Source organism: Aulonocara stuartgranti, assembly GCF_965226115.1.
Source record: "Aulonocara stuartgranti genome assembly, chromosome: 13".
NCBI lineage: Eukaryota > Metazoa > Chordata > Actinopteri > Cichliformes > Cichlidae > Aulonocara > Aulonocara stuartgranti.
The window spans coordinates 4,589,428-4,611,156 of NC_138949.1; the positions used below are offsets into that span (position 1 = coordinate 4,589,428).

The 21,729-nt window shown below is 40.2% G+C and overlaps 3 protein-coding genes and 2 long non-coding RNA genes across 6 annotated transcripts; 2 read left to right on the forward strand and 3 right to left on the reverse strand.

Moving 5' to 3' along the window:
• Positions 1-2,535: 2,535 nt before the first annotated feature.
• Positions 2,536-6,457, forward strand: LOC309720907 (putative nuclease HARBI1; the record flags this gene model as incomplete). The annotated part of the gene is made up of 3 exons (XM_082558152.1): positions 2,536-3,250; positions 5,319-6,152; positions 6,251-6,457. Exons 2-3 carry the CDS (start codon positions 5,550-5,552, stop codon positions 6,455-6,457), a joined length of 810 nt encoding a protein of 269 aa, XP_082414278.1. The 5' UTR covers positions 2,536-3,250; positions 5,319-5,549.
• Positions 6,458-6,570: 113 nt separating this feature from the next.
• On the reverse strand, positions 6,571-8,143 carry LOC309720726 (uncharacterized protein; the record flags this gene model as incomplete). The annotated part of the gene is made up of 4 exons (XM_082557862.1): positions 6,571-7,415; positions 7,529-7,616; positions 7,803-7,896; positions 8,101-8,143. 4 exons carry the CDS (start codon positions 8,141-8,143, stop codon positions 7,032-7,034), a joined length of 609 nt encoding a protein of 202 aa, XP_082413988.1. The 3' UTR covers positions 6,571-7,031.
• A 1,876-nt stretch (positions 8,144-10,019) lies between these two features.
• Positions 10,020-18,435, reverse strand: LOC309720895 (uncharacterized protein). 2 transcript variants are annotated; one of them, XM_082558124.1, is made up of 6 exons: positions 18,323-18,435; positions 17,275-17,543; positions 12,690-13,705; positions 12,292-12,447; positions 11,906-11,993; positions 10,020-11,472 (listed from the first exon to the last, which is right to left on the reverse strand). In XM_082558124.1, coding segments are annotated over exons 3-6 (420 nt in total). In that variant the 5' UTR covers positions 12,864-13,705; positions 17,275-17,543; positions 18,323-18,435; the 3' UTR covers positions 10,020-11,470. The 2 variants fall into 2 exon arrangements, 1 of the variants encoding a protein (XP_082414250.1); XR_014280587.1 differs by having other exon boundaries at positions 10,023-11,472; positions 18,359-18,430.
• Positions 18,436-18,445: 10 nt separating this feature from the next.
• LOC309720919 lies at positions 18,446-20,183 on the forward strand. The gene is made up of 2 exons (XR_014280603.1): positions 18,446-18,729; positions 19,617-20,183. It is a non-coding gene; the product is annotated as an uncharacterized lncRNA (long non-coding RNA).
• On the reverse strand, positions 19,547-21,697 carry LOC309720917. Its single transcript, XR_014280601.1, has 2 exons — positions 21,327-21,697; positions 19,547-20,491 (listed from the first exon to the last, which is right to left on the reverse strand). It is a non-coding gene; the product is annotated as an uncharacterized lncRNA (long non-coding RNA).
• Positions 21,698-21,729: the final 32 nt, after the last annotated feature.

Genomic DNA, 21,729 nt, shown 5'->3' on the forward strand with positions numbered 1-21,729 from the left:
ACCCCCTATGCTAAGCAAGCCTACCGCAGACATGAGCGAGACAGATAAATATATATATATATATATATATTGTTTAGTATTAAGCTTTGCTTGTTCCATATTCAGTTTTTCAGCAAAATGTGTTTGAGTCCATAAGAAAAGATTCATTCCTATATCTGGAGGAATAAATATATTTCAATAAAAATTAACGTTAGCCCGGGACTTTGTTCCAGTTTTGAATTTTGGCCCACTGTGTATTTGAGTTTAACACCCCTGGATTAGATACTGGCATCTGGGTAGGATGCCTCCCTGAGGAGGCGTTTTGGGCACATCCAACCAGGAAGAGACCCAGAGGAACACCCAGGACATGCTAAAGGGACTATGTTTCTCTGCTGGCCTGGAAATGCCTTGGGATTCCGCTGGAGGAGCAGGGCCAAGAGACTGGAGAAAGCGAAGTCTGGGCCTCTCTACTTAGTACCGGATTGGGTCACAGGGGGAGCAGCCTAAGCTTAAGATAATGGACCAGGAATGGAGGATAAATGGACGCTTTACATATTACTTAATGTTAATTGTGTGGAGATAAGAAATACTACACAGCAAAATCTCCAGTGTTAAATTAACACTGGAGAGTGTCTATATGGGTCCACATCTCTGAGTGTTAAATACAACACTGTTGAGTGTTAAATTAACACTTTTGACAGTGTTATATGTTTAAAAGTAACCTAGTCAGTTTTGAAGATTAACAATGGTTAACACTGAGCAGTGCTGATTTTCTAATACTGGAAAATAACTCAAAATGTTAGAAATATTCCAGTACCGTCATGGAAAACCACCATGGTGGACAACCAAAACAGCAAAAGTAAGAGGGAATTCATGACGATGTTTACGTGAAGCGAAATTTTCAGTGTAGTTTGGATCTTCTTTTGCTGCTGGTTCAGTCAATATTGTTTTGAGAAAGATAAAACCTGCAGCTTCAGAATCTAGCACAAAAAACACAAAGTGCCGTCGGCTGAGAAAGGCCACATCTCACTGATTCTGATCTGTCGGCGGGTCCGCGCTTTGTGTTTACATCTTTGTGCAGAATGCGTGTCTGCTCTCATTTACTTTCTCCAAACTAAAATAGGTTTTATTTGATAAATATATAATCAAAACCCACCCCTATTCCTTACCCCTTTATCATTTATCCATAATGTTAAGCAGGACACCTGTGAATATTTTGTTGTTTTAGCTGTAAAAGTGTCATAAAATCAGCTGTGAGTGTGTGTGCTTTTATCCCAGACAAATCTTTTTTTACACACACACAAATTCTTTTTACACATACAAATCCTGATTTACAAATACAAAATATTTATGACCACATTTTGAGCCCATACAGTGCACCTAAAACAAAAAATCTGCAGTGATTTACATTTGTTGAATGATCAATTTTGTAAATTAACAGTCTGTTTGTGTGCACAGCTTACAAAACTGTACTGTAAGGCTGATTGCATGGGATGATTGATTTTGATTGCATCTGATCTGATTGCATTCTAAAATGTTGTTGCTTAAAAATAAAATCTGCAATACATGATAATTAAGAACATCAGCATAAAGACTTATTAAAAAGTAGATACACAATTTCTATAGAATGGAAAACAACTCAGTTAATTTTTGTTCCCATGAATACCAGCATCTTAAACAACTCCAACAACTATGACGAAAAGTGCTTTCCTGCTCCCCTCACCATCCGCTGATTAACACTGAGCTGCTGCTGTCAACACCATCAAACTTATTTAATGTTTAATGTTATGTTATTTTTAAATCTTTACCAAAGCTTAACGACTATGGATGCTCACACCTGGTGTTAAAAAAAACTGTTAGAAATTACAGGAGTAATTTCTTTTTTTTTTAAAGCGGCACTGCATTTTTATTGGTTACCATGTTTATTACCACTTTTATCAGTAAAAACCTTCCTATAAAGTATAGATTTCAATTCAATTCACCTTAATGAGCTGCACTACTTACAGTCCTGTGAGCTCTGGTTACTGACAGCAGGTGTGAATGTTTGGAGTCCTAAACTCAGATAGAGATTAGAATAACAAGGGAATGTAAAATGTTTTGATGCACCTGACAGCAGCAGCTCAGAGAGAACTCCAATTGTGAGGGGAGGAGCAAAACTGTCAGAGTTGTGGGACATGTGAAGAGAGCACTGTTGGCATTATGTTAGCACAAAACATTGAAATTTCAATAGATGTCTAATTGTGAAATTGGTCATTGACTCCTGCAGCTAAATAAACATTTATACCGATTACCAGAAGAAAAAAAATAGTAATGCACTCCTTTCACAGATGTCCCATTAACCATCACTTTTCAAAATAATCCGTGCAAGCTAATGAATATGGCTAATAAGTAATACAAATAAAATGAAAATGACTTACATGTCAAAGATGGTGTTTGAGATCCCAAAGAATCTAAATGTCGTAAGGAAATAAAAGAAAGTACATGAGAAAGAAAAAGTTGCAAACGTTTCCATTTTTTCCAGGATAATTCAATATAGGAGATTTACTTACTAATCCACAAAATGAACAGTGTAATTATAAGTTTGAAATGCACTGCAAGTGTTTATATGGTAAACTGATCAACTCCAACAGCAAACACTGGCAGTGCAAAAATGTACCTAACTAGCTGACAGACTTTAAAGTCACGGGAAGATATATATATAAATGGTGACATATCCCAGAACAAATCTGAACATAAAAATATTATTAATTGTCTATCTTCAGCAACTGTGTGCTGTACAAGCACTATAAAATTTTAACATGTTTCATTTACAGTTGAATGACACAAAATCACTTAGGGGGGCACATATGACCTGCAGGCTGCACTTTGGACATCCCTGCAGTAGACTGCTACATAGACTACTTAACTATGCATAGGGGGATATTTAGTGAAAGACTTAATTTTATTAAATAGTTAATTAAGCCATCAATGGGAGTTAGATTTAATACTAGTGTTTTACACAGCATTCAGCTATAGTAAGATGTTCTGCATTTTCCTACATCACCATCTGATCTGAACAGCTGCACTTATTTATTAAATTAATAACTGCCTTGGACATTTTTCAGTAACCAATAACTAGATGGAACAGCACAGTATTTAAGGCTACGTCCACACGTACACCAGTATTTGAAAGCGGAGACTTTTTTGAAACTCATGCAAGGGTGGAGATTTTCAAAAAACGTTTTTGCGTTTAGGTGTGGATGAGGGAAACAGAGGAAACGCAGCATCAAAGGTCTGTGCCTTTTTTGACATCACACTATGTGCCAGGTTATTGCTTCGGTGAAATGAATTTCTACAATGACTTAGAAAAAATACCATTACTGTTAATTTTACTCTATGCAGTGTTAATATGCTTACATATACACAGTTACTGTCCCTCCACACATAGGACTCAGTTCTGCTTCTATGCACCATCTTTGTTTACTCTTTCCCACCCAGGCTTCATGACTTCTGATTGGCCAACATTTCTACACATTAGGAATATATCGCCACCTGCTGCTTTAGCAGCAGCGTTTTGGCTTTTACGAGTGGATGGGATTTTTTTTTTTTTTTTTAAGGAAAACAGAAAATGTCCGTTTTCAAAATTACCCATGTACGTGTGGACGTAGCCTAAGAGAGTGATCCAGGCAGTGTTTAGGCTGAAAAAGCTGTGTTTGTTCCCCCCCCCGCCCCCCTTCTTTTTGCATACCATAAATGCATCTGATAACATTACCATTTAAGCTGCAGGCATCTACTGCAGTAATTTAAACAATCATCTCATATTTTACACCCCTATAAAGTGAGCTTGCCACATTGCACATGTATGTCACGTGGTACTGTACGACTAACTGCCATTTTGTTTACTGAGTAGTGCATAATGGCCGCATTACCTGAGCGGGAATCCACTAAAGCACAGTACTAAAAAATAAAAAAATCATTACTTTTTGAATTAATTAAAAATAGCTGGTTGCAGATGCACAGAGGGAGAAAAAACGCGGTGTACATTATATTACGTAAATTCACAAACTGCATAGAGATATTGGTGCGATGGAAACAGAATAAGATAAGATAAAATGTACTTTACTGAGTAGAATATAGGCAGTAGGAGTTTTGTGAGTAACTTTTAATTATATTCGCCAAAGACAATGACAGTAAATTAACCCAGTTTCACCTGCTAGCTAAGGATGTTATATGCCTCTCTCCCTTATACCGTTTAGGACAAGTATAGAAAGCAACTAAAATAACCATTGATGATAACTTATCAAACCTTCAGTATTTACCTTGGTGTTAGTTTTAAATTCCTTTAAATAATCGATGTCCTCCAGGAACCAGCAAGTCAAAAATCTGCTCGCAACTGAGGACAGACCACACTAGTCCATAGGCGGCGCAATCTGCTCCTCCCTCATTTCAACAAAAAAGACTGCGAAGACTGGTTGCCGCTCACTTTAAAAAACAACTTTATTTAAAAAGTTGTTTTTTTCATAGGCGGCGCAATCCGCTCCTCCCTCATTTAAACAAAAAATACCGCGAAGGGCTTTGGAGTTGACGTCACGCCGCAATGCATTGTGGGAGCGCAGCGCCATTTTCGGGGTCTACGAATCAAAACAAACACGCTGGTCGTGTCCAAATTCATGGGCTGCATTCTCCTGAGGACCCGGCCTTCGCGGTCTATGTGGGCCGGGTCCTCAGAAGATCGGGTAGGCCGGAAGTAAACGGCCGTGAAATTGGACGGTCTAGCCTTCTCGATCTACTCCCGCCCTTAATTCAAAGTATTTCCGGTCGTCAGCGCCAGGGCACGAAAATGGACCCCGAAATCTTTCTCCGTTTTTTGTGTTCATTTTTAATTATCAACGATCTAAAAAAACTGTGTCGCGGTCGTCATCGCCGGCATGTTTTGTACTCCAGGCTCATCAGAGAAAATCATATCCAGGTAAAACTAGACGCATTTAGGAATTACTTAGCTAGTTTTATGGATAATTTCAGTGACTGAATGACGGCGGTCATTCAAAATATATGAACAAAATCTCTTAGAAAATGTTCTTCTATAAGTTTACATTTATTTTCAGTTATTCATATGATCTGTTACTTATTTTTGTACATAAAATTGCAGTAAAATTGTCAGAAAGCCAAAAACAGCGTTATTTTTGAGTTCACAAAAAAGCTTAGCTACACAGATGAAATGTATAAAATGTTATTTCTCAGTGTTAGTATATTTTACTCAAGCTTAGTAATCAGAATAATGCTTTGATGTCATAAAATAAATGAAGTCATACCTTTCTATTAAAACTGTTTATGCTGTTCTCCACCTTTTCCTTAACCAGAAAAGGCCGTTGTACTGCAGGATTAACCAAAGTGTACCAGTCCTGGACCATTTTTTTAGCCAGGAGGATCCAAGGCCTGATTTTCGGCTAAGCAGGGAGTCTCTGGGAGTGTTGTTAAATCTCCTGAACCAGGATCGGCGGCATGGATGGGGTGCCACAATTGAGATCCTGGTGTTTCTTTTCTGGTTGGCAAGTGGAGCATCCTACAGGGTGGTCTCAAGAGTGTTTGGGATGCCGCGTTCTACTGTCCACTACATCGTCCACCGAGTCACGAAAGAGGTGTTGGCCATTTGCTACCAGGTCATCCACCTCCCAACAACTCCAGAGGACCTGGAGGTAGTGTCCCGTGGGTTTGCAGGGCTGGCACGCCACAGAGCCTTTATGAAAGCGGTGGGTGCAATCGACGGCTGCCACATACGCATCAAGTGTCCAAGTGGCCCTGATGGTCAGTGCTATAGGAACAGAAAACTGTTTCCATCAATCATCTTGCAGGCGGTTTGTGACCATCGGGGCCGCTTCATCGACACATACGTGGGCTGGCCTGGGTCGGTGCATGATTCCAGGGTGCTCCGCCACAGCCCACTGTACAGACAGTCCGTCTACCCTCCTCCAGGGCATTTCATCCTCGCAGATGGAGGGTACCCATGCCTCGGGCGTCCACTCCCCCTCATCACACCCTACAAGAGGCCAGTCCAAGGTGTGGGAGCCCAGCGCTTTAACAGCCATCATTCCAGGGCACGCTCCATAATAGAGCGTGCTTTTGGGATGATGAAGAACAGGTTCAGGGCCATCTTCCTGCAAGCGCTGGAGGTGCACCACACCTTTGTACCTCATGTAAGTGACCACCCAATGTCAAATTAATTGTGTGTGTGTATATATGTATGTATGTGTGTGTGTATGAAAGAATAATGTGTATATGTATATCACTACAGGTAGTAACAGCATGTGCCATCCTCCACAACATTTGCCTCAGTGCTGGTGACATTGTGGCTCCTGAGGATGAACCTGAGGAAGATGGAGCAGAGGATGATGAGGGGGAGGCTGGATTGGAGGCAGTCAGTGGTGCTCTGTGGCGGGACCAGCTGTCTGCCGAGGTGTCTGCCCTGGAGGAGGTACCACCAGACCATGACTACTGTTAACAGGCAAGTAAACATTTATCTAAGCATCTTTTTTAATACCACTTTTTCAAACTGTTGTCTGCTACAGAGTCACAAGTATTATACTAGTAGTGAATCCACTTTCTCTGGTTTGCATATTTCTGAAAAACCTCTTAGTGGTGTGGCAGCCATCGATTGAGTCAGCCCTGCAAACCCATGGATGGACGATGCAGTGGACAGAGGGAGGAAGCATCCTAAAACTATTTGCACACCACCCTGTGCCATTCTCCACTTTCTGACCAGAAAAGACAAACCACGGGTCACAGTCGCAGCACCCCATCCATGTCTGATCTTCTTTCGGCAAATCCAGCAACACTGCCGGAGATTTTCTGTTTGTGTGATCTTTAAAGTATATTTGAAAAAAAAAAAAAAAACGGTCCAGGAACAGGTCACTTTGGTTAATCCTGTGTGAAAATTTGTAAATATTTGTATATATTTATCCTTCTCTGACTAAAATTCATGTTTTAGAAATATTCTTGTTTTATTATTATTTACCTTTGAAGAGTTTTAAATTGACAAATTGACAAGTAAGAGCATATCAAAATATATTTTTAACTTATTTCGGAACTAATCTTTCTAGTATGGAAAAAAGTCTGTCCATCCTGTCCCTGCTCTCCCGTTCTCTCCTCTCCTCAGCCTCCCTTTGGTACTGCATGTCCTCTTTGATGAGCTCAAGGAGCTCATCCTGTCTTTCCCTTCTCCTCTTCCTTCCCGTTGCTGCTGGCTGACCTCCTTCCTCATCCGTCTCCCCTACCATCTCGCTTTGGTCATCCACTGCTATACTTGGCCCTGGAGTGTCCTCAGGGAGAGAGGAAATAAGGACAGGGGGCCTAATGGAAGGCCTCTGTCCCATCACCTCATCCATGAGGCCAAACCAGGGCCAAGTAGCAGCAGTGGGCTTCCCACTGACTCCCTCACCTGACCCTGGACACTTGCAATCCTAAAGGCAGAGGAAATCAGAAATGACAGACAAATGTAAACAATACAACTTTTAGTAAATGTACATTTATTAAATTTCATTCTTAAAAATTATCTTCTTGACAGCACACATACTTTGTATCTTTTCTTTAAGTTGTCCCACTTCTTTTTGGCCTGTAAGGGGGTGACTTTCCCTTGCAGGCCCATCTTCTCAAGAATAGTCCTGATCGCACACAAAAAAATAAGAGAAGAGAGAAAACCATAACAACTATGATAATCCCTAAATCCAAAAGTTTTCACAGCAGAACACAAGAGGAATACGTCTGGACATCACAGGTTCTGTACAGAATGAGGGTTATTGAAACCGTACTCAGATGAATATGATGTGTAAATTGATTTATTCGTGTACCTCCATCCCACAGTCACTGAATTTTTTACCCCGGTGAAGAGGTGATCATTTTCTCCTCTAGTTTTAATAAAGTCTGCCGTTTGCTCTTTGCTCCCTATAAACATATCACAAAAACGTTGATTGGGAAAAATGTAAGCGCCAATGAAAAACCGTGGGACCCACCATACAAGCTAGTTTACGGACACTTTTTATGAAGATTGTTTAAATAAATATTACAAGTCTATGCAAATTCACAACCCTAACAACATAACCGCTATAAAAATTTAATTTTTGTACCACCATATTTTCACATACTTACATTTAAAAGTGTATTCGTCTCCCGGTTTATCTTGTGCCGCCATCGTTACGTGAATGAAGTTGTTCTGGGCTGGCAAGCTATCGAGCCGGTGGGGTGACAGACGTCACCGAAAACGTTCCATGCACTTTTGCAAATATGCAATATCTTGACAAACAAAGCAGATATTTGAAGTTTACACACCCACATTCTCGCCTGAAAATATGTTAAAAGTTTATTTTGTGACCCAGAAAGATTAATAAGAGTAATTTTAAAACTTAGTAGCGGCCGCCATTAGCCGGAAACTGGAGCTTGGCTGGGCCGCGCTATGAATTCTGGGATATGGTGGGCCACGAAGGACACACCCGACCCATCCTTCAAATTTGGAAAAAGGAGCACGCATTTGTCGGCTGCATTCGGAGGGGTCTACGAATTTGGACAGCCTTCGGCGCGTCGCTGTGACGTAATCTGTCTACAAATGCGGCCTCAGGAGGATGCAGCCCATGAATTTGGACACGACAACTGTGTTGGAACGACGACTACAAGAAAGATGCTTAAAAGCAGCTCAAAAGAGAATGGACTGTATAGAGACCGATTGCGTCAAGAGGCAAAGCAGCGGTACTTGCAGAAAATAGCGTGCATAGGAAATGTGGAGTCAGCGCGTACAAGTCGTCATTCAAACAAAGGTAAGTCAGCTCGAGTACTGCGTGTGAAATGCATTTGATTTCCCTGCAAACATTCACATTAGTGCAGCATAAATTCATTCATGAGGGGAAATTACAGTGAGAACATGTGGAGGCTGTTAGAGGGATAACATAGTGAGTTCAGTGCATTGATGAGACATTGTCCTGAAGGATTTAGTTATTATTTATGGTTAAAGAAATTGCACTAATTTATTCATAAATAATCCTAATTATACATCTTGCTTCCATGTTTGTATCCTGTGTCACTAAAAATACATTTTATTTTAATTTTATACATTGATTAATGACCTGCAGAATCTCCTTATCATATTAAGTGATTCATAATTGTCACTTTATGCTTTCTACATCGCTAAAGTGATGACATCCTTGCATTACATACTTTAGGTTCATTTTCTGCAGCCAGGTTTCTGACAGAGAACAGACAGATTTACACTATAACATGCAGCGTTCTATAGATGGACACATAAAGAAATGAAAAATTACATGTATGTGCTAACTTTCTAAACACTTTGTTACATTTATGATAAAGTAGATAAAACACATTTGTGTCGGCCTTGGCTCATTAGTTCTTGTCTTTAAATGAACTTTGTGTGTGTTTCAGGTCCTGCACTCTCAAAGACTGAATGAACCAGCATTGCAGCCATGAGTCACTGTGAGCATCACAGGGAAGGTTGAAGCCGCCCACTGCAGCTGTAAGGCCGGAGTCGCAGAGACCTGCAGCCATGTCGCTGCTCTTCTGTTTAATGTAGAAGCAACAGTGTTGATCCGTGGCACAAGGACTGTTACAGATGAACCTGCATACTGGGTTTTGCTGGGTAATAATACCAAGATACAGCCAGAGGTTGGCCATAAGATAGACTTCTCCTCTTCAGCTGCCTAAAAAAAGACTCTTGATCAAAACATAAACAGACCATCCGTATTGAAAGGTAAAAGGAGCCATCCTCAAAAAAGAAAAATCCCACCTGCTACTGTGGAGTTGTCACTGCTATTGGATACTTTGCTGGAACACAGTAAAGCTGTGGGTTGTGGGAATGACCCATAATGTTTTATCTAGGGGTCTAGATTTATGCCTGTAGTGCACTGCCGTGTAAATAATTTGCATTTACTGAATATCTACTGACTGAGTCCCACTGTTCAAAAGTTGAATAAAGAAACAAACTAATTTTGCCTCTTTTTTTATTAAAACCACTTTATAGAACATCACATCAGTTACAGTGTAGAATCCATGTCATTTATAGTTTACAAATGACAAAATGTTTACACAAATCATGAGTGTTTACATGATATCACCCACTACTAACATTACTTTATTTACTGTATCTTTTGAAAAAATACAGCAATTTTAACAGCACAAGACTTAAGAATATTTAACAGGAGCAGGCTTCATTCTTCCCTGGTTTTATTATCACACTGTTCACCAAACGCAGCAAACCTTCACCATCTTATCCAGGAGGGTCACCTCTTCACCCTCAGAAGAAGTAATCTGATTGGCATGGTGGTATGTTTGAAGCAGGTCCCTTGTGTAGCGCTGGAACCCAGTCACGATGTTTCTCCAAAGCCCTATAGGAACCGCTCACTTTAAAAAACAACTTTATTTAAAAAGTCATTTTATGCCTGATACAAACATTTTAAAAGGCAAACCATGCACAAGTTAAACAGATAAATTTTAGTTTTGCTTAGTTTTTTAAGTATAGGAATGGTTATTATGTTTTAAAAAATCATATGTAATAATTGTCAAATAACATAAAAATAAAACAACATAATAATAAAAGCATAATTGACAGAATATATCGTAATGATAACAATAGCAACACCTCACTTAAAAGAATCAGAATCAGAAAGGGTTTTATTGCCAAATGTTGAGCAGGTTTACAACATTAGGAAATTGCTGCGGTGCTTGGTGCAAACATACTGTCATAAACGCTTAAATAGATATAAAAATAAGAATAAGAATTAAAAGTGCTAAGTAGATAGATACATGAGTGCAGGTGGTGATCAATGCCAAACATGGAATGATGCAGTTTGCCCCACCTGGGGCACACAAAAACAGCTTTTCTTTAAAAGACTATGTTAGCACATATCTAACCCATGTGAAAAACCCAAGTGGGTCCTACATGTGTTTCCCATTTTGTACCAAGTTAAGTGTTTCCCATGTTTGACCCAGCTAGGACCTACTAAAAGTGCCCACTTGGCATTGCCCACATGGGTTTAATGTGAAGAACCCAAGTAGGCCCCATACAAAAAGACCAGTTTGAGCCCATGCCCATATGGTACCCATCTAGCCCGAGCAAAAACCAGGTGGGGCCCATATATACATGTTGGCTGGGATGGCACAGGGCCATTTGTTGGTCATTGTTCTGTGCCATTACTGGGAGCTTTGAAGTTTGATATACAGATTTTGGACTTTGGGGGACATCTTGTGCTGATCAAGCTGCATGAAGATTTTTTGGAGCACTTCAAAAGTGAAGCGAAAGGGTTTTGGATAAGCTAGGTTGAGTGCATAGATCAAACCTAGAAGCAGGGCACAAGCTGAGGCAACCGAAGTTAGTTCATGCAACACTTCCACACCCTCAATGACAATGCCAATGTCTTCAGGTGGCTCCTGCAGTCCCTCCCCCTCCTTCCGAATCACATACACTGCCATGGTGACCTCCTCCAGGTCCCTCTGAACATCATCTGAACATCCACAGTCCTACAGAGGGGTACAAGACACAAACACAAATCATCATTAGCCTCACTTCTTACTGTGATTAAGTGTTTGGGTGATGTACCAATATGTGTTATGTGCTGGGCTATTTCTTGGCTGGGTGTCATCACACACCAGAAACAGCAGAGAGAGGTGTATCAATCTGACTCTAAACAAATTGTAAGCAAGAAATATAAGATTTCCCAACATGTCAAACTATTCCTTTGAACTTAAATAATCAAGTAAGCCCGTCTTACTTAAAACAAAGTCAATCCAATATGTAATGTGTTGTTGCTGGGAATTACATAATGTCCAATATGGTCATGATAATAAATACATGTCAGCAATCCAACTAGGGTTCACGTGTTATGTTTGTTCTAACAGTTAACTTTTTTTGTGTCCCTTTGACAAGATGTGCTGACAAACTGTTGAAACTTACAAGGTATTCCTTGATCAGGCCATCTGCATCTTCTCCCAGGAAGATGGTGAGGGCTTTCAGCACACATTCGATGATTAATGTCCACAGTCTAGAACAACAAATGTTGATTAATTTTAAACTCTAAATTTCATAAGACAGACATTCTTACTCTTATTGCTTAACTTACATGTACTTTATTTAAAAACAGTAATTCACAAGCCCAGAGATTCATTACAGAAAGAAAAGGGGATGAGTTCAGTGGTGTATTTTTTGAGTCGCTAAAAACATTCATGCATATGAAAGCCATGATTAGCACTGGCCTGCCCATATTGTCTTTATGAAGGATTCAGATATATTTTGACAGCCCTCTTAGTTACGAAGTATCTTGTTTGATGGTACAGATTTACCTGGTCCAATGTATCCATGATGTTCGCAATCTTTTGGCGTGTTGCTCCTCCTTTGGCACGTATGACTTTGATCAGCTGACTTGAGTGCATGTCTAACTGGGCCATGAACTTCCACTCAAGAGGAACAGCCATGAGCCTCTGGAACTCTGTATTTATCTAAAAACAAAACACAAATGACAGTAGATATTGTATTATGGAACAAAATGCTGAAACTGATTGTATGCCAAAATGTCTATATCCCAAAAAGTATAACATATATGGGAATTCAAAATGTAAATTCTTTCATTAAGTTCAGTGTTATAAAATCTCAACCACATCAAGTTATGACCGATTCATGAAAGTTAACTGCAATAAATCCTGAAGCATACAGACTTCGATCACTTCAGTTCCATTCTTACCTCTTTCTGTGTGAAGAGTGCAGGCCATCTGTCCTTCAGTTCCTGAATGCTTGGTTCTTGGTTTACCACCTCATGTCGTCTGTAGGCAAACGTGTTAGCCATTTTGTCTGCGATGACCCTTTCATTATCCCTTATCCCGATCTCTGTCAGAAGTTCTAGTCTCACTTTTTCCATGCTGTCCAGAGTCTCACCAGTAGGAAAGGATGGATAAAAGTTAGCTTCAGAAGGTTTTGGCTTCTTCACTTAGGGAAAGCATCTGTAGTAGCTTTAGATTTCAGTGAGTTTACACACAGCTCTGGACACCCCTGTAATTTGAGCTGGGTCCTGTAGTTTGCCATTTTGTACTTCAGTCGTTGTTTCCAACCGTAGCAGCCATTGAATGATCCAGGTTCTTTCAAACATGGGTGCTTTTTGATAAGGGCCTCTGCAGCTGCGCAGAAATGTGCATCCTCTGGATAGGCCTTGTAACGGTAAATTTCTTCTGCAACTCTTTTCAGGATATCAGACAGCATTCGGGCGCTTAAAGTCAACATTTTTTGGCTCACACGGTACTCAGTATTCCCCCTCTCTAGCTGTAGCTCTGTGTCATATGAAAATTGGGGAATTGCAAAGTCTTCTGGCCACTGTTGTGTTCGAGATGACATAGATTCAGGGGATGAGAGGATAATTGTGTCATTTGATGCCACCGAAATACCGTCATCAGACTCAAATGAAAGAGACAGAGATGAAGTGGACTGATTGGCACTGATCAAAGGTGGATTTGTTTGCTGGTGGATCACTTTGATTGTCCCCAAATTCCGAAGTTCGGTGGTAGAATTCAGATTGAAGAAGTCGTTGCCAAAGTCTTGGTCCACGTATTGCAGTCTGAAGTTACCTTTTAACCCAAAGGTAGTCTTTATCGTGCTGAGAAGGTCTTCAAGTGACTCTGGGATGCCATTTGGAAGAGTCAGCTTTTCAATGTTGTTCTCTCCTAAAATCACCTTCAGTCTTGCAGGTGTTGAATCAGCCATGGTGGTCTGAGAACAAAGCACAAGCACAGTTAGTGAGGATCAACATGTAAACCACTGACATTTCCAATTAGGAGAATTTAATGTCAAACTAGAGGAAAAGAGAGAAGGCAAAGAGAGGAGGAAAGGGGAGGAGAAAATGAAGAGGAGAGGTGGAGATCAGCTGAGGCAGCGAGGAGAGAAGGCAAACCGAAGAGGAGAAGGGAGGAGAAGAGAGATGGCGAGAATATGGGAGACATTGAAGAGAAGAGAGAAGGAGAGGAGGTGAGGAGAATATAGGAGACAACAAGGAGAGGAAAGAAGAAAAAGAGAAGAGAAGCAGAAGGGGGGAAGAGCATAGGATTAGCATTCACTGACTGGAATCCAGCAACCTGCATTAAAAAAATGACATAACTGATGAATTGCCAATGACATCATCACACCACTTTGGCTTGCAGTATAAAATAAATATGTTCTGAGAACACAGTATTGTATGGGTCTGGGTTTTGTTTTCCCACTTAAGAAAATACTTTATCATATTTTGAGGCCTCACCCTTTAAACATGGACATATCTTTTCAAGGTGACAAGACGCATCCCTCTAATTTTGTAGTCTGCCAGTGGGTAGGTATCATGCAGTTCTTGTGGCTCAACAAGTTCCACTTCTTTGCTTGGTGATGTTTTGAGATCATAAGCTCTGTAGTGTTCCATATACCATCCGCTAAGCTTTTTCAGAATGAAGATTAGTTTGTCCTGCAGTATCACCTTTTGGATGATTTCACCAAACTCTGGCAGTCCTCCCAGTGAGCCGTGGATCAAGATCATCCCACACTTGTAGATTAGTCCATTATATGCTACACTTTTAGCCAAGCACACATTGTCCATATCTGGAGACTTCTGTCTCAGTGCATTTGAGATGTCCTTGTTAAGAACATCAATGTGAACAGTGGAAACATCTGTTACTTCCAGTGGGGGTTTGGCAAAGCTAATTGCATGCAAATGATATGCAATCTGATACTGATGTCTCTGTGAAAGGGAAAGAAGTACATTTTTGAAGCATCTGATGTTCCTTACAACTCTTTTAAAAAAAACTATGCTTTGCTTCGAATCGCATAGTCCATAGTGCAACCAGTGGCCCAAACTTACGGATCAAGTATGGATAATGTTCCAAGTAGTGGTGCTTTGGTTTAAGATTAACATCTGGGAAAACCTCTTGAAACTTGATTCTGTGCTCGGAGATCTTAAAACCAAGATATGCAATGGAGTCCTCAGTATGAACAGGACTGACAACAAGATCAACAATGTCCTTCAAGTCTGTTAAGATGTGCCAAGCAGGCTCCTCACAGGGTACACTCTGCCCAACGAACAAAGGCAAAAATCTGGTAAGACTCCAGTTCTCGTGTGCATTCCCTCCTACACTTTTTTTGGATGCAAAACTGAGAGCCACAGGATGAGGTCGATTTGTTTTGTCAGCCCACTTAAAGTTGAAAGATGATATTGCTTCATTCAATGTACATAATGTGAAATACTTTTTTTTGATTAACAAATTGAGGCAAAGCGCAAGTTCAAAAGGAACAATTCCCTCAAAAAGATCATGTACAACATCAGGTGGAAACCCAGTGGTGACATCAAAATGTGAGAGGTGCTTTGACAAAATACACTTTGATTTCACACCATAATAACTGGGCCATTTGTTTTCCTCGATAATTCGTAAATGATCTGCATGAATGTCTTTTGTTCTTAAAGTAAAGACTTCACTTCTGACTTCAATAGTCTGGAACTCTGATGTTTCTGCAGTGCAAAATCTACATACGTATGTCCCTGAGAAATTTTCAAAGAATCCAGCAATACTGTGTGCACCAAGGTTGTCGGCAACAACACACTGAACAGTGCCTTTTACTGTTCTGCCCAACTTTGACAGAAATATCCCACTCTGTTCCAAAATTACAAGATCATTAATTACAGGTTTTAACACTTTCTCATACCCATAGCACTTCAGATCATTACTTTTGATTAAAGCAGCCAAATAGATTGAGGTTAAAGCAGAATTACAGCCTGGTGGCAAATTACCCAAAACCCAGTACAATCCACAAATGTTATGCTTCCTCCGTGATGTACCAAGGGGATTACATATTTCGAATTCATAAATGTATAATATCAATGAAATGCTTTCCTGCTTGGACAACAGTCCATTTTCATGGAAGAAGTCACCATCGAAGATAGTTTTGTAGTGCACAGAAGTTTTTTGAGGCTGATTATCTACAGTATTCAAATTAACAGCCTGATCCAAGATTGTCTGGCAGTCAAGAATATGCTGCAAAGACTTTAAAATTGAAATATATTGGAATGACTTGTTATTTTTTCGGTCAAGTATATATTCCACTGGTTCCACTACTTTAAAGTGGCTCTTATAGTATGCTTTTCGTCTCCAAGGACTGGAAAGTGGACCTTTATCTCCAATTGCTTTTTTTACAGGGTTTGTCTCACAGAGTACACTGGCTAGCTTTTCAACAACTGACTGGTCAAATTGGCATCCGTTGTCTTGTAATACTTGGCTAATAGTCTTTTGGGTAATCGCCACAGAAACAGAACCAATCAAATAGTTTAACTCCTGCAAAAGCTCATCTACAGCTGCATTAGACACAAGAAAGATGTGTTCCAACTTAAGGAGCACTGAAGCAATTTTAAGCTCAATATCCTTCTCTAAGTTTTCAGAATACCCATTGTCAAAAGCAGAATTAAAATTTACATCACTCTCTATAATTTCCACATCTGAAATATCACTGGCAACACTGGCACAAGATTCATCAACAGAACTTATTCCAGGCTTAAATGTGTTCACTGTACCAGAGTGTTTTCTGTATTTATGACTTTTGAAGTTCTCATAGACATTGGTTTTATATTCACAGTTTTGGAACACATATGTTACAGTCTCCTTATTTTTAAGATGCTGATAGATATGTTGAAAATATTCTCTTTCTGTGGAGAGTTGATTATGGCCACAAATATGGCAAGTGAATGTGGACGCAGCTTTGGAGACTGCTTGTTGGGCAGGGTGATTTCTTGATAGATGGCTCAGTAGGGCGTTCCAAGTCTTGAACCTACATGCACAATTTAAATAAGTGCATGGATATGAGTGGCCTCGTCCGTAATGCCTATGAATCAGTTTGTAGTGTTTGAGCAATTCAGATCTTTTTGTTAATGTTGTCCCACAGTCCTTGCATCTCCACATGAAGCATAGCACTGGAGAAACAAAGAGACACGCTTTACTGGGTGTATATAAATAATTTGAGAAAACACAGAGGGAGAGTTGGGCAATATTACAATATGGTGATATGAGACTAGATCTCATCTCAGCTTTTTGCCACATTGCCCAACACAAAGCAAATCATTTAAACACAAAATGTATTCATCAAATGTAGCCAGCCCTCTCTAATTAGATTTTAAAGGGATAAGTTCAAAACAAAAGTTTAAAAACAAAACCCAAATGCCCATAGGTACATTTTTTTTTTTGCAATTGTTTTATATATAAAGCCGATTCCTGTTCAGTGTAAAACTGAATTAAGTTTAAATGAGACATTACTATTTTGAACTTGCATACCTTTGTTGTTGATGAAGTGAAAGTACGCAAGTTCACAGGTAAAACGAGCTGCCTGGCACGCCTCCACACAGGAATGCCCCTCTTGAAGTAGTCACAGAGCTGAGAAGAAGTTAGGTCAGAAGGTGGCGATGGGGCATCACATTGGACACCAAGCCAAAGGTTGTGGCACTGTCCAGGGTTCCAACCAGAGGTGATGTAATCTTTCTGCCATCAGCAGACACCCCTCTAGAGAGGTTGACAGGAAGGAAAGGAAGCGCTACCTAAAGATCCTAAAGATTAAAGATATGTTCGAGTTAGTCTGTCGATCTTTCATCATGTTTACAGTGTTCATCTGCATCTATGTACTTATATATGTATTCAGACACAGACCAGAAGTGTGCTAGGTCTACAAGAAATCTGATGGCTGTATTTTCTGTGTTCAATAGTGTAATACTTTCTTCTATGATTTCTAATTTTGATTTTCTGCCGCACACCATCTCCTTCTCACACGGCTGATCCGTGCGTGTACGAGCGCTGCACGCACCCTTTCTCCTCGCCTTCTTAACGTCATGTACATTGAAAGCAATGCAAGCGGCAGTAAATGCATGCTTCCTGGAGCCACCACAGCTAAACTTTACCTCCTACATCACCCGTGGCCGTGACGCATGAACTATTCGCGCCGACAGGCATACTGCGAACAACCACTCGTGTATAAATGCGCGCGCCCGAAGTAACGTAGTCTGAAGAGAACCGCGGCCCAGCTTGCCGCTATAATGTGCTAATGCTAATGAATAACTAACAGTAAGCCAACACCGACACACTGCATGAATACACAACTTTAAGCTAGCATTACGATATTAAAACAAGAGAGTACCGCCGGCAAACTACTAACTTAACCTACATGTCCAAGCACAAACTACCAACAGGTCTGACATTTCGCTAATGTTAGCAGGGCTGAATGATAGCGGTTTGGTCAGGTCAGTTTACTAAACACTTAACAAACTTAACAATACAGTTGGAATATTTTTATATCTAATATATTAAAATATGTGTTCTACATTTGACTTACCTTCAAGGACTATGGAAAAAGTAATATCTTCGTTACCTTATTGACCAAATTGTTCACGAGGTCCTGCCTGCAGCCAAGTGCCTCTCAAATTGTTGTTCTCAACCGCAAGTAGAAAATTCTGGAGAAGGCGGAGACTTCATGACATCAGACTGCGTCACGAGAAACCTAATTGATGCAGGTTGACTCTAATGAGAATAGCAGGTTACATGTGTACTGAGGGAACAACACGTAATAACAAGTTGATATACTCCACAAATTTAGACTGGCTCCACTAAAGCAGAAATCTTAATGAAACTGACTCTGAACTTTACATAACTTCAACTACTGCTGAAATTCACTTTTTAGAGTGTAGACACCAATTACAGGTGCTCAATCCCACCTGCAGAGCGCCTGTCCGTCTGCCTGAGGTTAGTAAAAGTGTTTAATACGGTAGTCCTTTATTGATACCTGTGCTAATATATGCTAAACCATCCAGTTATACACGGCTAACATGGATGTGCTATGCTAACAGTGAATGCTGTCGGTGTTTGCTGAAAGCAAACTGTGGTACAGAGACGATTGTTTATAATATTTCTAGTGATACTCAGGTCTCATCAAGCCCCGATTTAATTCGATTTATGCTGTTATCAGTGTTTGCGATGATAGCATGGCTGTGGTGTCACATCAATGTATGCGCTCGGTGTTTGCTGATATCAAACTGTAGCATTAGGACCACTGAGTTAACCTTGTAGTGATACTCACTCCTTTATATTTAGACCTGGTTTAATTCTGGGATAGTTGAATATTTGTATATAATCCCTGCAGCTGTCAGACTCTATAGCAGGGGTCACAGCCTTTATTAAAACAGAGTTAGATAAAACTGTGAACAGTTTGGTTCATCTCTAGTTACATGGTTCTATCTTGATAAGCTGTCTTATCACAGATTAATTTTTCAAAAATATTAATGATTTAAGCAAGGAAAGGGCTACATGTCAACATACAACTCTTTATTTCTATTAATGTCTCACTTCATTCCTACCTGATTGACATGTTTAGGAATTATGAGTGATTGGCTCACTGTAGTTGTGAAAGTTGCTACCAATCAAATTATGATATGTTAAAGTTAAAACAAAACACAACTGTTTTAGATATTATCTAATATACATTTTGTAATTATCCTTATAATTACAAAATGTTTTATGTAAGATTCATGTTTTGTGATTTATATCTGACATCACAAAAGTATTTTGGAATTTGAATAATGTATTTTGTAACTGCAGTACACATAATACTGATTTTGAACAATTTTGTCCAGGTTCCTTGTCACCGGGGACTCCTTCAGGACCATCGCGTTCAGTTTCAGAGTCGGTGTGTCCACGGTGAGCCAGATCACCCCCCAGGCAGCGACGTCCATCTGGGACTGTCTAGTGGACGACTTCATGGCTGTGCCTTCACCTGGAGACTGGCGGTCCATCACAGAGGGATTCCAGGAGTGCTGGAACTTTCCTCTGTGCTGTGCAGCTCTGGATGGGAAGCACATCCAGACAAAGGCACCCCATATATCATATAGGAGACACACACATTGATATACACTAAATATTCATTTCATTTCTTTTTTGTGGTGCCCAAATTGATGCACCTGCTTGATTTTGTTTAAACAATTATTGCACACTTTCTGTAAATCCAGTAAACTTCTTTTCACTTCTCAAATATCACTGTGTGTGTCTCCTGTATGATATTTAACTGACATTTTTTATTGTAACAACCAACGATTTATACAGGAAAATAATGTCTATTAACAAGGTTGCCCAAACTTCTGCATCCCACTGTATCAGTATATTTTGTCATTAGTATAATATGAAATAAATTCTACATGTGTCAAGTTGTGTGCCAACATTTGCTGTGTAGTAGAACTGAGACATTAGTCATTATAAACATTTTTTTGAAATAATATTAAAAGTCTCAAACAGAAAAACATTAAACATAAATATATAAAATATAAGAATTTACAGAGAGACAGGAATAAAAAGGACCAGCTGCTCTCCAGAGCAGGAACAAGGCTGAGGAGGAAATGCTCCATTGGAGACTGGTGTGGCCTCTTCAGGGACTCCAGGATGGCCAGCTCCACCGCCGATGGACCGTCCTGGGACCCGTCCCTCATCTGCCTCGGAGCCGTCCTCCTCTGTGGGCCTGTAAAACAGCACAAAACACAAAGAAATGAGAAGGCTGCTACTAGATTTTAATTTCAACATTGAAAAAAAAAAAAAACAATAACAGGATATAATCAGATTGGTTGTAGATATTTAGTAAAGGTGATCACAAGGGAATCCCACCGACTAAAAAGGTATCAGTGCTTGCTGTACATATCTGTGGGTGCAGCAGCAGGAGCTCAGGGACTGGGGATGCTCTGCTGCAGAATCAGTTGGTTCTATCAATACAGTATTAAATGTTAACAGGTTGGATATAATAATCGTAGAGTAGACAGTGGTCCCTCATTTATTGCAGGGGTTCTCAGAATAACTAGCCCCTGGTCACAGTTCTCACAATTGATTCTCAAAGTGCAAACCTTTGTAGATTGCAAAACGTAAAAGTATTATTATGCCGCGGTTTGTCTTCATCTGCCCGCCACTTTCGTGCGCCTTTTTCCCTCACGGTGCAGGTGTCTATTTCCGAATGAGGCTCATAGTTATGGGTGTTTTTGTGCTGTTTTTTCTATTGGACGCGATGGTTATCAAAACCAAACGTGATAAATTTGGCAAGCGCAGGAGATTTGTCAATCAGGCTGCAGAATGCAATGCTGTACTGTGCAATAAAAAATCAGCGAAAAAGCAAAGCAGTGACGGATGAACAGCGGGACCACTGTGTGCTGTTTATTAATAAACAATAAAATATATTCCTAAATGACAACATGCCTAAAAGCAGAACGGTATTTGTACGTCAGTGGGAAAATAGCGGTGGCTTGCTAGCTTTTGTGCGGCTTCCCCGGGTCAGTGAAAACTTTCAAAAGAGAAATGAATGAACTTACCAGGTTGCCCGATCTCTTCACATATCTTCCTCCAAGCTCGGTCCTTTTTATTCCTGTCTCGGTACTGAAAGCAGCTGGTGTTGTACAGCTCCGAGTTGTTTGCTACCGCATTGATTAGCCTTCCCCTCCATTGAAGTATGAAAGGCTTTGGCTGGATCTGCCCCTTTGACCTAGGTAACAGCCACGTCACCAGGCTCCTGATTGGTTGTCGCGGCGCGATTTGACGCTGGAGTTCAGATTTTTCCAACTCGAGCGGTAGACGCGAAACGCGCGTATGCACAAAATGCAACACAAAAACTCACGCGCGTGGTTTTATTCGCGAGTCAAACGCGCCAGACGCGCTACACTGACGCACGTTTCACGCGTTTTGGCGTTTTCGCGACGCAAATCTGCTTCCGAATTT

Coding starts and splice junctions, on each gene's coding strand:
- LOC309720895 (XM_082558124.1), bottom strand. CDS start 12,863: ATGGAAAAAGTGAGACTAGAACTTCTGACAGAGATCGGGATAAGGGAT. Junction 12,448..12,689: donor CACTCTTCACACAGAAAGAG/GTAAGAATGGAA, acceptor TTTTGTTTTTAG/ATAAATACAGAGTTCCAGAG. Junction 11,994..12,291: donor TCATGGATACATTGGACCAG/GTAAATCTGTAC, acceptor TTGTTGTTCTAG/ACTGTGGACATTAATCATCG.